Raw genomic sequence first — 17797 nt, 5'->3', positions numbered from 1 at the left:
ATAATTGTGCATTTGTGCCCACCTTGCATGAGCAACCTTCGAATTACAACATCTCCTCCTTTGCGGGTATACCCATACGGGGTATTATGTACACCCTTTCTTTACTAAACCGTTTTGAGGTTATTCCACATTTATGTTTTTGCTTCGGTTTTGCATGAAGCGGTGTCTCACTGTTCATGCAGAAGGGGACAGCATCAACACTGGGACAGGGAAGAAAGCGATGCACACGCTTGAGAAAGACACGAAAAGGAGATAAAAGGCGTATCTTTGGGGAGGAGTATTCCCCGCCCCCAACACTTCAAACCATACAATTCGGAAACTCAAAAAAAAAAAATTAAAAATAATTCGAGTTTTTACACTCCAAACAAGGATATATTTTATTAGTGATTAAACGATCCGCACATTGTATACAGCGTGTGGGGGAAATACAAAGGGACTAAAAAGAAATTTAAAAGGGGGGTTCTGGGAAGGATTAAAAAAAAAAAAAAAAAAGTGCAACCGCGCAACTGTGCTACTACGCAACTGTGCTATTGTGCAGGTGGGAACCGCTTCACTCGCCACTACTGCTTCAAATTGATCATCGACAAGCACACCAGCACTTCACCTATGGAAGTTTCGTCCGTGGCCTGCTGACCGCTGCTCACATTTTGGCTAGAATGGTCACCTCGTTGTTCTGCAGTAGTCAGAGTGGTACCTTCCTCGTCCACTTCCACGTCCACCACCTCCTCCTCCTTACTAACACCCGCATTTCCACCGAGGTTCTTTTTTTCAAAATAACTTATCTTATCATTCTTGTTCTGCTGATAGGGTTCGTAAAAATTTCGCCTATCTTTTTTGTAGATAATTTGGCCTTTTTCTGTGATTTTTTTTTTTAGATTTTTTCTTCTCGGTTCGTAACTGAACACTTCCTTTTCTTCTTCTTCATTGATCAATGTTATCAACGCTGAGAGAGCTGTGTTCTTATCTATGTCCTTTTTGTTTGGAATTTTCGATAAAAATAATGGATGCAATTCCCACTCGTCCTCTTCATTTTGGTTTTCGCTTCTCGGCATCATTTTGTGCGAACTTGTTTATGGGCCTTTAAAAGTGAGTTTAACATCTCATCTTTTTTGAAAAGGTAACCATAAATATAAAAATGTTACATTACAACATATGCGTTATGCAGTGCTACATTTGTGCTAGCACTTTCTACTATTTTTCCTAATCTAACACCTTGGTATGGGGGCTTAATTAGATTGCTCTCTCTATGGTGAATTTGCCGCTGGGCTTTGTGTGGTTGTTCGTCATCACATGTTAAGTTATTTTTTTTTATTTTTCGTTGCCCTATATTATACATAATATGTGCTGTATATGTGCATGTTATTTTATTTTATTATTATTTTTTTTTTTTCTCTTAATTTTGCTTACTTTTGGGATTTATATCGAGTAAATCCCTTCTTCTGTTCTTTTCACTTTATAAATTTTTTCATATACCATTTTCGTATATTCTTAGCCATTTACCATAATTGTTCGTTTTTCTAGGCATCTTTCCAGCTCTGCTTTGTTTACCCGTGAGGTTTATTTTTTAAAAAAATCATGAAGTTTTTTCTTGCTTGTTCGTTCATTTTTTTTTTTTTTTTAAAAGTACGAAATTTTGCTTGCTTGTTCAGGTGTTTTTTTTTTTTTTCTATGGCGATATATTTTACCACCCTTAACGCGCAAAAAAGTGCAGATATGCCACAACTTACATTTTAGGCAAAATTACCTTTAATGTAGCAAACATGGAACGGGCAATTCGGTTTTATGTAATGTATATGTTCTTTTTTTCGTTCCGCTTTGCTTCCCTGGAAAGGCAGAAGTTATTGTGCATGATGCCCCATAGAGGTGGGGACACGCCTTATTCGCACACCAGTGTGTGTATTTAAAGGTGACGATTGTTCAGCCACACCACCTGTGATTTCCCCACGGATTATTAAAAAATAGGATATGGCAATCGATTGCTCGTTCCACATTTTTTTAGAGAGTATATAAATAATAACACCTCTCTTGCGGAAGTGTCATCCACGCGTTTAATCATTTATGCGCAACAAAATGGTCCTCCGTTTTTATTATCCCACTTTAGTGCCATATTTTTTCTCAACAGGCGGCATAATTTTTACTTCCATTTAGCGCAACAGTGGTGATTGCTGGGGGGAGCCACATTAATTGGCCAAGTTGCTAAGATGAAAAAAAAACTAAATACCAAATAGGCACATGCGTAAGTGGTCAATTGCACATCTACACAAATAGAGGCTGCGGAAGGGGAAATCCCCCGTTCGTGCGCACGTGTCCGCTAAGCAGGCAGCCACTGCGCAGCTGTTGTAAAAATTCTGAACAGGCAAAGGGGAAAAAAAAAAAAAAAAAAAAAAAAAACAGCCAAAAGTGGTGCATTTCGCAGTGCACACATTTTACTTTATTTTGCTTATTTTTTCCCCTATCCGTTCCCTTTCCGCCACCTAAACCTTGTCCGCGAAGTTGCAGCCGTTCTGCTCTATCGTCTTCGAAATGTCGCTTATCAACAGCTTCGTTATGGAGAGGCACCCCTGCAGGTGAGCCTTCGCTTGCTCGTTCGACTCGAATTGTAACCTTTCGGTTAGAGCCTCCCTGGAAGGCGATAACTTCAGCGCCAGGGTGACAACCTTCCCTGTTGTGAAACCATGATAAGCTTTCAACACTTGGTCGTATGCATCCCTCGCACACTCATTTAATTTGGATGTATAATTTGTCACATAACATTTTTCGAGAAAAATTACAATAAATTCGATTGTCCTCTTCATCCACAGGAAATCGACTATTCCGTTATCTGTATCGCTTTTTAACTTTTGCAAATTTGGGTATTTTTTTAAATTGTGCGAATACATGGTGGACACATATTTAACCTCTTCGGGGATTTTTTCCACAGCTTTTTGGACTTTGGAAGTCGAATTTTTTAAGTCTTTTATTAACAGATTAGCTATAAACCCATCGCCAAATATTTTCTTATATATGGGGTGTATGCAGTTGCACAATTCGCACAATTTGAGCACGACGATTTCGTTGCCTTCTCTGCATTCCTGCGATTTCTTTTCGATGTTTTTTATGAGCGATATGCCGCTAGTTTCGTCACTCATTTTGAGTGCTTCTACGGCGGAGTGTATCGCGCAAGACTGGTGCCCACAGGGCGAATGCTGCAAATGTGAAATAGGCTTTGGGGTCTGCGTGGAAGGCACGATATAGAGAGGGGATTATAAACCCGTTATGATAACTACGGACCAGTGAGGGCGACCCTTATGTTTGCCTACATTTCACCTCGCGCACTGATCGGTCAACTGGATATATATATACATATATATATATATATATATACATTTATTTTTTCATTTTTTTTTTTTTTTTATTTTCCACCTCATTCCTCGCATAACCTGTGTGTGCACACAAAATGGCCCATGTGTATACAGGCAAAAAAAAAAAAAAAATGACGCGAATGATGCCCAAATGGACGAATTCACCAAAAGGGATTTGTCCCCCGGATGGCACTAAAACGAGGTAGCAGATTGAAGATCTGTTTTTATTTTCATTTTTTGTATAACCTACTCAAAACAGCCATGTTGTAACTGTCTCAAAAAAGTTAACATTGCAGTTTGTGAGGATATGCAGATTTGCAAGCTGGGGGACGGGCTAACATTTTACTTATAAATTAAAAATGTCTGAACAGATTCCCGAAAAAAAAAAAAAAAAAAAATAGAGACACCTTCAACGTTGCGAAAACATCCAATTGTGTGTGCTTACCCATTTGCCTATAGTACCTACGTGGTGTATATACAGGAGGGACCATTCTGCATTTTCTACATGATCGAGTAACGCTTGGCGAAAGGGCATCACGTGTGGGGACGGGGGTCCAAAATGCACACACCTGTATTGCATGTCGCGTGGTACATAAGAGTAAGGAGCATTAAAAATGACGCCGACGCAAAATTGGTAGGAGTAATAACGCCCCTCCCCTTCAAAGTGGCCACGGAGAAATATGGATCCATCCGCCTCACAATTGCGCAGTGGGAAAGACTTTTGTACGTATAAAAAGGGCTTCTAATTTTACGAGCAACCGTCCTGAACTGCGCGCCTCCCGCAGTTATGCATTTTGCCAAAACGGTAAGGGGGGATGATACATTTGAGAAAAAGTGCGAAAGTGTAAAAGGGAAACATGAACATGTATAACATAAACGGTGAAGAGAATTTTTTCCATCTTGGAAAACGTTTCCACGCCCAGATAAAAAAAAAAAAATAAAATAAAGTAAAAAAAAAAAGAAGAACTCCTTTTTTGTATCCCCACCAACTCGCATGCACCAATTTGTGCACTTCAAATTTTTTTCCCTTTAAAGCGACCACATTAACAATTCGTTCATGCAAAAATTGATACACCTTTTTTTCCCAAATGCGAAGAGCGTAGTAGGTATCGCTCCCGTAAATTTATTCGAGCGAAATGCGTTTATCCTTTTCCCTTCTTTGATCCATCTCTTCGATCTTATTTTTGAAAGTCAAACAGGAGAAAAAAAGGAAAAAAATTGGAAATGCTGAGATACAATTGTGTTTTATATACAATACGAGGCAGATAAAAATTTGGGAGTTTTTTTTTGTTTTTTGCAACTCGGGAAAAGCGCATGTTCATGTTAACACGTTTGCATCTCGCGTGACGGACACAGTCACTTGAAGCTAATGCAGGAATCGTCGAAACAGAGTTGTGCCATTTTGAGCGCGATTCACCGGAAGGGTTGCGCGAACGGATAGGCACTCCCCCGCTGTCACAGAGGCACGGAGCCACTGTGCCGCTGCTCCACTGTACCGTTTAGTTTTCCGGGCAGCTTTAACTCTCAGAGATTGGGGGTGTACCGCTACCGATTTGTCAACACAGGCGAAGCAGCACTGTGTACCTCTACGCTAAACACACGGGCACTACGCTGTTCCACCCACTTGCACATGTCGACCCCAAAATGATTTTCAAAAGCGCTACCCGGCTGTCAAACAAAGTGTGCGACGTGTTGGTATCCTTCGGAGTACGTCAAAATAAAACGACCTTTATTTCGCACCCAGGTAGGGGAGAAGAGGGAAAAAGAACTTTGGCGTGAAAGAGAGTAACCGAAAAATGTACCCATGCTTGCTTCCATATATGTCTGTTTTTTGTGCACACCGGATGGACCGCTTGAGCGCTCTTTAGCGTTGTATAGCATTTGCATACCGTTGCATAGCACTGCACAGCGTTGCATAGCGCTGCATACCGTTGTACCCCCTTTTTTTTCCCCGTAAAGGAGTCATGGCCGTTTCGCAACTGCTAGAAATGAAAATGATTACGAGGCCCAGGGCGAACCTAACCCAAGAGAATGTCAATGCCATGGTAGAGTTCGATTACGAGCTAGCCAAAAAGGCACAAATAGCAGTGGATAATGATTTGGCAGTAAATTTTTTCGACTTAGAGTATATAGACAGACCAGAATATCTAGCACAGCTACTTGAAGAAAAGAAAATTTTAGAAAAAGCGAGAGAAGAAGTTCTAAAAAGAGAAAAAGGAAATTATAAAATTCCAGAAATTTTAAAAAATTATAAACGAGTTGAAGTTCCGAGAGAATGGAGACAAGAGCTAGAAATTGATGAAAAAATTTTGAAAGCTCAACCTGGGCTAAAGGAGAATATAGAGCTGCAGAAGATTATGCATAATTATGTGCAGAGTAAATTTAAAAATAAGATTCCTGGGCAGGCTCCGAAGAAGCACGTGCAAGGATGAGCGAGGCGAGCTCCCCTGCGTGGCACCTTCGCTCCACGTGCAATAGTGGGCACTCCATTTGTGCGTCTGGTTAAGCGGCGCGAATAAGCGGCGTGAGTAAGCGGTGCAAATAAGCGGCGTGAATAAGCGGCGCGAATAAGCGGCGCACCTTGGTTAGGATGCTTGACCTGGCCGCGTGACCTGGCCGCTTGACCTGGCCGCTTAACCTGGCCGCTTGACCTGGCCGCTTAACCTGGCCGCTTGACCTGGCCGCTTAACCTGGCCGCTTGACCTGGCCGCTTAACCTGGCCGCTTGACCTGGGCGCTTAACCTGGCCGCTTGACCTGGCCGCTTGACCTGGCCGCTTGACCACGCGTAAAGTGCTCATAAACGATTACGAAGAGGAAAAAATTGCACCTTAAATTAGTTTTAAAAAAAAAGTTTCGTAAAGGTAGAATATCGTCAAATGGGGAGGTACGCCCGTTACGCGCTTCATTCGAGGAGGAGCTGCATCAAGCGGAAAGGCGCCTCATTTTACAAAAAAAAAAAAAGCGCAACTTTGGCAACGTTACGAATGCATCGAAGATGGCCCTGAGGGGGGGCGATGTGGAGGCGTCAAAAAGGAGGTCTCCCCTTTGCATTTCCCATGTTCGTCACGTTTTTCTTTGCTCCCTTTTGATTTGGAGCATTTTTTCCTCCCTGCTTCTGCCGTAGCTCAATAACCCTCCTGGCATATTCGAGCGGATTTTGGATAAATCCACTGTCCTTAATTATATCTTCGTACTGGTTCAGCACGTCTTCTTTTTTCTTCATCACATGAGGACCGCTCAGCGTGCTACTACCTAGGCAGTTGCGAGGGGTTACATTTGGGACAGTGCTGTCCTTGTTGCTTACCTTCTCCACTCCGTTTTTCCCCTTCGAATTGTCCCCACGCAGCACTTTTGCGAGAACTGGGGGGATAGTCCTGACAGCCACCTCCTCGGATTTATTTTTCCCCCCCTGAGTTAACAAAATTTTTTTCTCACTCCTCTGCTTCGATAGAGACAATAACGTCTTGCCTGCCTTAATGATAGCTTTATTTTTTACCAACTTTGCTATGAGGTTATTTTTCTTCAACTTCAAATTTAATTTTTTTATTTTTTTCCTGCTCCCAGTTTTCTTCTTCGATTCCTGCAGGTCCTCATTTTCTTTTTTAAACTTTTCTATTTCTTCACTAGTCTCTATGTACTCTTCATAAATTTGCATAAACCTTTCTGCTGCGTTTGTTCGTTCGTGGTGGTTCTGTTCACCTTTGTGTTGTTGTTGTCCATTGGGTTGCTTTTTTTTGAGTTCCCTCACCTCCTCCGCTTTGGCCTTAATGCTTACCTTCTGCGCCTCATCATAAGGGTTGCTAATTCGGTACTTTTTCCTCTCCTTCGTTATTTTCATCATTTTGGCGGCAGTAGAGGAGTGGTTACTCTTTTTTAGGTAACTACCAAGCGTTCGAAGCAAACGACCGAAAGAAACAACTTTAGCGAAGCGGCAATGATTTGTTTGCCCATCGATGAAGGCAACCCTCTTTTGAAAAACTCCTGATCTCAAGCGATCTCAGCTGGGCGATTGGCCTGCCCCTCTAAACTCTATGTTGAGCAAATAGGCCAACGCGCGTTTGTGCTAATTTTCCAGTGGGACAGTTGTTGCTCCGCTTGAGCGGAAAAAAAAAACATACATACATACATGCATACATCCGTACGTACGTACATGCTAACATCCGCACGCACGCACTTGCGCAGCTACGTACCCACGGAACTGCGTAACGCTCGAAGCGCGAAATAAAACCCACGCCAACGCGGAGCCACAAAAAAAAAAAATGCGCAATGTTTTTCCCAACGGGGTATCTCTTTTTAAAGCCACCACTACGCTTAATCAGAAGTGGCGAAATGGGCTGGGCCAAACGGCCGACCGCGCCACAGCAACGCTGAAAAATTATGCCGCGACGGGGAAAACAATTTTTTAAACGAAAAAAAAAAAAATAAAAAATAAAAAAAAAAAAAAATAATAAATAATAATAAAATAATAAAACAGAATTAAAGCCAGGCGCTGGGTAAAGAATTTTCTATCTTCACGTGATCCCCGCTGATTGGATCCAAAAACTGCAGCTGAAATAGTTCGAGACAGAGGTTCGTGTTTTTATTGGAAAGTTTCATTTCTTCGCCGCTGCTCTGTGGGCAGTTGTGCCCCCCTTCGTCGTGTCTACCACTTGGACGCCTCTCCTGTATGATGAAATTACTTGGATTTACTTTCTGTACTTTCTGTACTTTCTGTACTTTCTGTACTTCCTGCTCGGAGCCCCGCGAAGCCACCCCCACTCCAGGGATGGTGAAAGCGTTAACGTGGGGGTCCCTCGCTTTAAGCAAATACTCTTTAATTTTCCTTTCACGCGTTTGAAGTCCCCAGGTGGTGGATTGCACACCATCCACGTGCTCTACACGATCAACTTGCTCCACGCCATCCACTTGCTCCACTCCAACACCCAAATGGGTAGCCACATCGAAGAGCGGAGAACCCCCCACACGTGGCGAAGATTCCGCGTGGCTGTCCTCCAGCTGCTCCAAAATCACTTCACCAATTATATCCCGTTTGAACGAATTCCTGTCAAATATACTGTCATTAATTATGGGAGTGTTCAGTTCACTAAAGAAAAATCTAATCAAATCAGGCTTAGGGTTATCTAGAAGGACAAACTCGATAATACAAACGTTGCAATTTTTATCCAGGGTCATATTTACTACCCTCCCCTGATCCTTCTTCAACAACGTTTTTGAATACCTCCTCAAGTAGTCTCTATAATTCTCCATTCTATAAATCATAGAGATAGGAACGGAGCTATCTTCGAAGTCTTTGTCAAAGGTAAAAAAATTCCCTTCGTTAAAGTACAGAGATAAGGGGAATTTCATCTTTCCATCTTTGGATAGATATCCGTTTTGGATCTCTACATCGTAAAGTAAGTGGTTACCATTTGTTCGGCTCACAATTGGGTCACTACGTTTATGTTTCTCCTGCTCCTTCTTCCCAACAGGGGGCCACACTCGGAATTCATTATCGCGTCCTAAATCGTATTCGTCGTTTTGATTCATCGTTGTGCCATTGCTGTGGAGGAGGTTGGACAATAAACGATTGAGGCTCTTCACTGGGGGACTTTTTCTCAAAAAGGCAGAAACGAAGTGGTCCAAATTGAGGGTCTTTTCTTCTCTAGCTGTGTATCTTCCCCCCCTGTGAGGTGTGTTACTTCTATGTTTGTTGTTCCCCTCTTTGTTTATTCTACACGACGTGGGATATACTCTCCCTTTCCATTCATCGATCGTTAAGTCGGCCAAGTGATAGCAGTAGCTGGAGGAATACGGATTGTCCGCAAAAAAATTATGATACGGAAACATATCACTCGCTTCTTTTTGTGCTTGTAGGGATCGTAAAAAGAGGGTAGCTTTTCTTCGATCAGTTTTGTTTTCCTCATCCTTCGTGCTTGTGTATGCATAATGAGGATGTGTGTTTGATGTCTCCCTCACATGGGGAATCACACCCCTGTGGTTCCGATAGATATACCCTCCCTCTCGAAAAAAATTCACTTTGTTATTCTCAACAAAGACGAACGGGTCATGCACCAAACATCTGTACTTTCGCACTAGCTTATTTTCCTTAATCATCTGCAAAAATTTCTTATAAATGAGTAAATCTCGACAACATATGACAAGACCACTCATGTATATGGGAAGCTTATACGGGTAGTACACAGCCCCGTTCGTCTCACATTTTAGCAGGGACTCTACGTAATATTTCTGCGCAAATTTATCTCTATGGTTATTCTCTGTGGGGGAGTTTCCACTCAGATTGAAATTGAAGTCGTTGTAGAGGTATAAGGCAGAATTTGTGTAAAGGAATGCATTTTTTTCAGCGCTACTTAGGTTCTTCATCTGACTAAGAAAGTGTTTTTTCTTGTACATGTTACTTCTCTGTTTGTCATTTGGGTAGTCTGTTTGTTCCACCGATTTTGCTACGTCATTGTTTTTACTTAACAAGGGAGAGGGCTTACCAGTTGGAGCCAATCCCCCTCCTCCCCCCTCCTCCGCTCGTTTCGTTTTTTTTCTCGTTAATGTCCAGTTTACAGGTTTGTTGATGACAAAAAATTTGTCGCTCAACGTTCTGTAAATCAACTTGGTCTCTCTGTTACAATTTTTCATTGCAACATTGGGCGGGAAAACCGTTTCGACGAAGCAGTAACAAGTGGTACTAAAATTGGAGGTAAAAAAAAAAAAAAAAAAACTAACCACTTTGTGAGATACCACATTCCGCTTTCTTCGTGTAGAAAGCTGTTAGCACAAATGTGTGCCACGTAGTTCGCAGCTCATTTCATTGTTGTGGATGCTCGCGGGACTTGTGGGGGGGGTATGCTTATCAAGTGCAGAAGAGGGGCATCCCTTTAACTCGTTTTAATTTTTACCCATCCAATAGGAAAAGGCAATTTTTTTTTTTTTTTTTACTTCATTCATGCATGTACATTTTATATTCGAACATTTAGCTGCTTCTTCCTAACCATCAGGGAAGTACCGTCCTTTACAGCGTTGTCGCACCAAACAGGAGTTCGTTTACCCACATTCGCAGACGAGTTAAATCGGTTGAACGGTGGAAAAAAAGGGGGGAGCACATCCATTTTGTCGATCTACAAAGAGGAAGCATAACATACCCGCGAGGAGAAAAGAATGACAGTGGGGGTGGACAGTGCTGGAAAATCTTCCCTCCATGAGTATCCCCCCAAAAGAAAAAAGAGCCGTTACCTGTACTTTTTTTTTTTTATATCACAAAAGGGGTCACAAATTTGTATGAACAAGCTAGCTATTTTGACAGAAAAAAAAAAAAAAAAAAAAAAAACCTACACAGGTCAGGTGAATAATACCAGTAGCAGGACTTGTTTTTGTACCCTACTACATTCACATGTGTGCAAAAAATTGACGAGAGGGACTACAAAGCTTCATCCTGTGTAACTAAATGTAGAACAGAAAGGGCTGTGGTTTGTGAATACTTATCCCACTAAAGGGGTACACCTTTTTTTCTTTTTTTAAAAATACCTTCCTTTTTTTTTTGCACTTTGTGCACACCTTTTTTTCGCAAAATGGTGAACAATGTAGAATTTTTTTTTGGGGGGGGGAACCTTTGTGAGTTAAAATGTGCAACTTTAACCCTTGCTTCACGTGAGTAAGCAATTTTTTTTTTTGGAGGATGGAGATGTTTTAAAAAAATGCAAAAGAGTAGAAATGGATCAAGTATGTACCTCCCACTGCCACCAATGCATGAGGGGGGTGCTGCCCTGTTATGCGTTTAACGTGCAAGAGTGAGTAGTCATCATGTGGAAGTGGGGAAACGCGCTATTATATATATGCTGCAAAAAAGGGGCACCTGATTATTAGCGCCCCTCACGGTGTTGCACATATAGACGTGCATTTATGTACATTATTATGGGCGCATTTCTGCTGTCGACGCTTTTGTGTTCGCAGCGTGCGCGGGATGAGCACGTATAAATGCCACATGTCACACTTGTACATGCGCGCGCATATGCGTTCACGACATGCATACACCTTTTCGAATTATTTCACCTTAAAGTTGCAGAAAAAATGTCAAACGGGGGGCTTTCATTTGGGGCGAATTTTTGTTTTCCTCGTTTTGTTTTCCTCTTTTTGTTTTCCTCGTTTTGTTTTCCTCTTTTTGTTTTCCTCTCTTTGGTTTCCTCTCTTTTGTTTCCTCTCTTTGGTTTCCTCTCTTTGACTCCCTCCCTTTGACTTCCTCTCTTTGATTTCCCCTATTTCTTCGCTTTGCTTTGCCACGACTTGTTTTGCTTCTTTACCGCGTAAGCACATGCTAGAAGCGAGCACCCGCGCTACCTCTACATATACGTTAATATATGGAATGGATTTTTTTTTTTTTTTGCATGCCCACTCCCACTTTTCCTCCTCGCATACATGCACGCGCGCGAGTTATTATGCGTAGGCCTACAAGCCCGTGTCAATTCCACTTCCGCTATCCACCGCAGAAACACGCATGTACATATGCTCACAAATACGCATATATAGTATATTCATATATGCCAACGTCATGCTTCCCATATAAGCACAACTAAGATCACAAATTTAAATCACGTCAACGTGATGAGAACCATTTGTACCCTGTGCCCCTTTCTCTTCTTTAATTATTAATCGAATTTCTCCCACCCTACCCCCATTCTAACCGCTTAATCGCAACTGACTTCGCCAAAAAAAAGGCTTCTATACACGCACCCTTGACTGATATTAATTTATTGGATGATTTTACCTATGTTCATGCTCCTTTTTGAATGGCTACAATAAACGTGGCAAACAACTTTGCACGCGTCAATTACCCCCACTCTCAGCACTTGTGAATGCTTTGCATTCTTACCGCATGACAGATTTGCTTCTCAAGAAGATATACACCATACGTACGTACGTACATATATACACCATACGTACGTATATACGTATATATTTATTTACTGCATTTCGCAAAGCTCAGTGAAAACCGCCTATGCTGAGATTGGAACTCCACCTTCTGCCAAGATTGGGACTCTACACTTAAAATAAACGCCTTTCTTTTTTAACATGTCACATTTCCGTGACACATATTTTTTTTAAAAGCTGTAGAACAGCGTTTTAAGTGTAACGCGCGCGTCCCTTGATTTTTGCCTTACCGCGAGGAGAGGCACAAGGGAAAGCAAAGCAAGCAAAGGAAAGAGAAGGCAAGCAAAGGCAAGCGAAGGCAAGCGAAGGCCAAGAAAACGCAGAAGCAGGAAAAGATTTGCCAACAGCCAGACTGCGCAAAAATTGAAGGTACATGAAAAAGGAAAAAATTTACCCGCAAGAATTTCTCCTTTTTTAAAAAGTCCCGTGAAGCAAGCTTGTTTTTATTTTGTTTTGTTTTATTTTACCTTATTTTACTTTATTTTACTTTTTTTTTCCCCCCCTCATGTGAAAGAAGGCTCACTTTGTGCACACATATACAGCTACGCGTTTATATATATCTGTGTAAACGCACGTGCATGGGCCTCACCCAACAGCAGTTCTCCCATTTTACTTATCGAGACCGGTCGGCGCCCATCCCCCTGAGAAAACTGCCAACTGGGAAGTAAGCGACTGTAGAAGTTGCCAAGGGATACGAAAAAAAAAAACTGTGCAGCAGTTGAGGAAAGGCTACACACAGAAGATTCCAACACGCTTAACAACATGAGAAACTTTAACGATAACGCCGGAGAGGCGAAGAAGCCATCCATGGAAGGTCTCGTCAAAACCATGTCTGTGCTGCTAAGGGACAACGAATGCGCTTTCAATTTGGAAGAACACGAAGAGCAGGAAGACCAACGAAGCACAGACCAAAGATCGTTGGACAAAAAAGACAGTGAGATGATTGACTGTTTGATGCAAAAGCTAACGTCGAAAAAGTTCCTGTTGGAGAAGGAAACGAAGAACACCTTCTTTCTTGTAGATAACGATAATATGAAGATAAAAAAGCTAAAGGAACATGGCCACTCGGCATCCCTAAATGATGATTTGAGTCCTCTACAGTATGAAAGGATAAAGTACCAACCTACATTACCCAAGGCGCTGGCAAGTGAGTACCAGGTGTTGGAAGAAAACCATGGGGATGATTTTATTAACAAAAAAGATTATGAGGAGATTAAAAAATATTTGAAAAATCTACATAACTTGCCCATTTTGAATGTGAAGGAAACGAATAACCATGAATCTTTCAAAGGAGGAAATGTATTGAAAATTGGAATTATTTTATCTGGTGGTCCTGCACCAGGTGGACACAACGTCATATCGGGTATATATGACTATGCCAAGAGGTACAACGAGCAGTCGCAAGTTATTGGCTTCTTAGGAGGGATAGATGGCTTGTATAGCAAAAATTATGTCACCGTTACGGATTCTTTGATGAATCGATTTCGCAACTTGGGAGGGTTTAACATGCTGTGGTCAGGACGAGGGAAGGTAAGAAATAAAGACGATTTAATTGCTATAGAAAATATTGTTACAAAGTTGAAAATGAATGGTTTGGTAATAATCGGAGGGGATGGATCCAACAGTAACGCAGCATTGATATCTGAATATTTCGCTGAGAGGAAAATCCCAATTTCTATTATCGGCATTCCGAAGACCATCGATGGGGATTTAAAAAGTGAAGCAATAGAAATTAGCTTTGGCTTCGATACAGCCACGAAGACGTACTCAGAAGTGATAGGCAATCTATGCACAGATGTGAAGACAGGACATAATGTATATCACGTGGTGAGAGTGATGGGAAGGTCAGCTTCCCATGTAGTATTGGAGTGTGCTCTGCAGACCAGGCCGAACATAGTCCTCATAGGGGAAGAAGTAGAGAAGGAGAAGCTATCCCTAAAGGATATCGTGAGCAATATTGTTAATACTATATTGAAGAGAAGGTCACTAAATAAAAACTACGGAGTTATTTTAATTCCAGAAGGACTGATCGAATTTGTACCCGAAATGAAGGTTCTAATTGGTGAATTAAATGTCATATTGAAAGAAGGTCCATTTGATGCAGACAAATTGAAGCACTCAAGAGAGGTATGGGATTTCTTACCCACTATTATTCAGGACCAGCTTTTAATGGATAGGGAATCTACTGGATATATTCAAGTGGGGAAAATTGCAACAGAGAGGTTAATCATTGTACTTGTCGAATCTGAGCTAGCCAAACTGAATGACAGTAGTTTGAATATTCAGTTTATGGCTCACTATTTAGGATACGAGGGCAGATGTGCTATCCCGTCCAACTTTGACTGTAACTATTGCTATGCCTTGGGGTATAACGCAGCTTTGCTAATTGATCATAAGAAAACAGGGTACATGTCTATCATACAGAATTTGGAAGATTCCTATGCGAATTGGATCCCTGCGGCCATTCCGTTTCTACGTATCATGCATGTGAATAGGGACAACACAGGGAAAGAGTTCCCAGCTGTGAAGAGATACCTCGTAGATTTGAATAGCCCACTTTTCAACGTATTGAAACAAGTTCGTAATTTGTGGTCCCTCTACGATCTGTATAGATCTCCAGGTCCGATTCAGTTCAACGGGCACTTGAGTAACTCCAGATGCTACACGGTGAAGATACCCACGAAGGATTTACTCCTGTGTCAGAACTCGGAAGACTTGCAGTTGATTATCAGTTTGACTAATAAGACGAACCATGTGGGGGATAATATCACTGGTGGTTCGGAAGAGGAGGGGGGTAGTCAGAAGGATTTGAGTGGCATCTCCTCCGCCGATTCGCAGAAGGGGAACGAACTTGGTTCAGTTAGTGCCACATCTAAAGGGGCTCACGAAAATTTCCTATTATCCACGCATAGTGAAGAAGTGGGACATGACTCAGGAGGGGTCGCAGGGAAGAAGACCACCCTCCCTGATATGGCAATCGAAGCAAGTGCCAACGCGGATAATGTGGAAAACGACTTTTACGAACAGCACTGCTCTAGTTACAAGTCCTTAGGATGCATGTCCGAGTTGCAGACCTCGAGGCTGTACAACAAGCTGGAACTCCCTGAACTGTGCTCAGATTTGAAGGCCAAAGTGAGAGCAGGAAAACAGTACATATCGAATGACCCCTACACTCAGAAGCAGATCCTGTCCAATTATCCCCACATGTCTTATGAAAATAAATTTCAAATTCAGGAAATTTTTCACGACAAGTATGCCACACCGATATCGTTTGAAATAAAGATAGGAATTGTGTTTCTGTCTAGACAGGCACCCGGGGCGATGAATGTGTTATGTGGTCTCTACCACAGATTGAAGCTGCTAAAGGGGGTATGCATTGCCTTTTACGGATTGTATGGCCTGTTAAACAATAAGTATATCATTATAGACGATGACAACATAGCGAAGCATTTGAACCAGGGAGGGTTGGAGTTAACGGGTAATTCCCCGGAACACTCTCTATTTGATAAAGAGAACAGAAATAAGGTTTGCGAGACAGTCACCAATTTGCAGCTAAACGGTTTGGTGATGCCTGGATCGAATGTCACCATTACGGAAGCGGCTCTCCTTGCGGAGTATTTCCTGGAGAAGAAGATCCCTACTTCCGTTGTGGGTATTCCGTTAACTGGCTCGAACAACTTGATTCACGAGTTGATAGAGACATGTGTAGGTTTTGACAGCAGCACGAAGGTGTATGCCTCTCTTATTGGAAATGTCCTTACAGATGCAGTGAGTATGCCTAAGTATTGGCATTTCATTCGGCTGATGGGAAGATCTCCTTCGCATGAAGTCCTGGAGTGCGCGCTGCAGACTCATCCGAACATGGTGATAATCTCTGAGGAGTATGGAGCAGCAGATAAAACACTGTGGAGGGTTGTGCAAGACATTGCAGACGTTGTTTGTGCAAGGGCTGAACTGGGAAAGAACTACGGGACGATATTAATCCCTGATGCGCTGCTCATGCATCTACCCCATATGAAGATTTTACTGACGGAAATTAGTGACATACTGAACGATGCCAATGAGAAGGGGCAGTTGGCTGAGGCGAGAAACGACTTGGTCAATTTGTCCACAATGAAGAGTGGCACAGCGGGGGGAGGGGCAGCATCAGGGGGGGGAGCAGCGTCCGGGGCAGCATCAGTTGGAGGAGCAGCGTCCGGGGCACCGTCCGGGGCGGAGCAACCCCTGTCTGGCTCCCCGTGGGTCCTTAAATTGACCCCGTGGAGCTTAGCCCTGCTGAAGACCTTCCCCCAGTTCATCATCAAAGAACTACTACACGTGGATCTGAGATCTATGAGATTTGAGAAGTTAGAGACAGAGCAGTTGCTTCTTCAAATGGTAAAGGAGGAACTCCATCAGAGAAAAGAAAAAGGAAAATATTCAGGAATCTTCATGGGATTGACCCATTTCTTTGGCTACCAAGGTCGTTCATCATTGCCATCCGAATTTGATTGTAAGTTGGCATATTCCTACGGGCATGCTGCTTCCATAGTGATTGAAAGTGGACTTACAGGATATATCGTCTCGATTAGGGGTCTCTGTGGAAACATAAAAGATTGGAAAATGTTTGCAATTCCTTTTATATCTTTGATGAAAATTTTGCCTAGGGGACAGGGCAGTAAGTATTTGAAGAGCGCCTCCAAGGGGGACCTGCCTGTCATTCCTAGTGCCCCGGTTGACCTGAACGGCAAGGCGTATAGAAGCTTAAAGGTTGCGTTGCAGAAGTGGCAGATGGAGGATAGGTTTTGTAATCCCGGACCCATTCAGTTTGAAGGAAATGCGTCTAACTATTACAACCGCATTTTGTTTGAAGAGCAGTCTGAGTACTTCGAGATGCTGCGCTATGTGGAGTGCTACGCGAACATACTGAAGGATACGTGCCGTTTCGGAGTCTCAGCCGATTACCTTAAGAACGTGTTCGTGCAGCTGTGCGGCATGCTTGTTCTCGCGTACAAGCCGAACGACATTCTCTCGAACATGCCCTGCATCGGCAGCATCGAGGATTACTACGACTGGGAGAACCAGCGCAAGCGGATGGACTAGGTGCCGTAGGTAAGCGGCGCGTAGGTGAGCGGTGCGTAGGAAAGCGGCGCGTAGGCAAGCGGCGCGTAGGTAAGCGGTGCGTAGGTAAGCGGTGCGTAGGTAAGCGGTGCGTAGGTAAGCGGTGCGTAGGTAAGCGGTGCGTAGGACAGCGGCGCGTAGACAATCGGAGCGTAGACAAGCGGCGCGAGGGTGGATTGATGAACGGAAGACGACGCGACGGTGTGATAGGCGGCTTACGTGGATGATGACAAAAAACTGCTATTGAAAGGAGGCTACCTCAGTACGCCCTTTTATTTTTATTTTTATTTTATTTTTTTTTTCCCCGCACCAGAGTTATGGGTGTGCCCCCCTCTACTGGCCTCTGCAGCATCACCAAGGGGATATACCCCTCCTTTGGTGCAGCAAAAAAAAAAAAAGCAATGACTATTTTAACGAAATATATGGCGATCCTTTTCACGTA

General features: G+C 42.7%; 6 protein-coding genes across 6 annotated transcripts; 2 read left to right on the top strand and 4 right to left on the bottom strand.

Moving 5' to 3' along the window:
• Positions 1-560: 560 nt before the first annotated feature.
• Positions 561-1055, bottom strand: PCYB_072350 (hypothetical protein; the record flags this gene model as incomplete). The annotated part of the gene is made up of 1 exon (XM_004221632.1): positions 561-1055. One exon carries the CDS (start codon positions 1053-1055, stop codon positions 561-563), a length of 495 nt encoding a protein of 164 aa, XP_004221680.1.
• Positions 1056-2474: 1419 nt separating this feature from the next.
• On the bottom strand, positions 2475-3185 carry PCYB_072340 (glycolipid transfer protein; the record flags this gene model as incomplete). Its single annotated transcript, XM_004221631.1, has 1 exon — positions 2475-3185. The coding sequence occupies exon 1, from the start codon at positions 3126-3128 to the stop codon at positions 2475-2477; it is 654 nt and encodes a 217-aa protein (XP_004221679.1). The 5' UTR covers positions 3129-3185.
• A 1800-nt stretch (positions 3186-4985) lies between these two features.
• Positions 4986-5761, top strand: PCYB_072330 (hypothetical protein; the record flags this gene model as incomplete). Its single annotated transcript, XM_004221630.1, has 2 exons — positions 4986-5085; positions 5301-5761. Coding segments are annotated over 2 exons (561 nt in total), but the record flags the coding sequence as incomplete, so codon positions are not given.
• Positions 5762-6409: 648 nt separating this feature from the next.
• Positions 6410-7183, bottom strand: PCYB_072320 (hypothetical protein; the record flags this gene model as incomplete). The annotated part of the gene is made up of 1 exon (XM_004221629.1): positions 6410-7183. A coding segment is annotated over one exon (774 nt), but the record flags the coding sequence as incomplete, so codon positions are not given.
• A 636-nt stretch (positions 7184-7819) lies between these two features.
• PCYB_072310 (hypothetical protein) lies at positions 7820-10018 on the bottom strand (the record flags this gene model as incomplete). The annotated part of the gene is made up of 1 exon (XM_004221628.1): positions 7820-10018. A coding segment is annotated over exon 1 (2148 nt), but the record flags the coding sequence as incomplete, so codon positions are not given.
• Positions 10019-13017: 2999 nt separating this feature from the next.
• PCYB_072300 (6-phosphofructokinase) lies at positions 13018-17337 on the top strand (the record flags this gene model as incomplete). The annotated part of the gene is made up of 1 exon (XM_004221627.1): positions 13018-17337. The coding sequence occupies one exon, from the start codon at positions 13018-13020 to the stop codon at positions 17335-17337; it is 4320 nt and encodes a 1439-aa protein (XP_004221675.1).
• Positions 17338-17797: the final 460 nt, after the last annotated feature.

This window comes from Plasmodium cynomolgi, chromosome 7 (assembly GCF_000321355.1).
Source record: "Plasmodium cynomolgi strain B DNA, chromosome 7, whole genome shotgun sequence".
Classification (NCBI taxonomy): domain Eukaryota; phylum Apicomplexa; class Aconoidasida; order Haemosporida; family Plasmodiidae; genus Plasmodium; species Plasmodium cynomolgi.
Note: the sequence above shows the minus strand (reverse complement) of the source record. Positions and strands in the feature narration are given on the sequence as shown.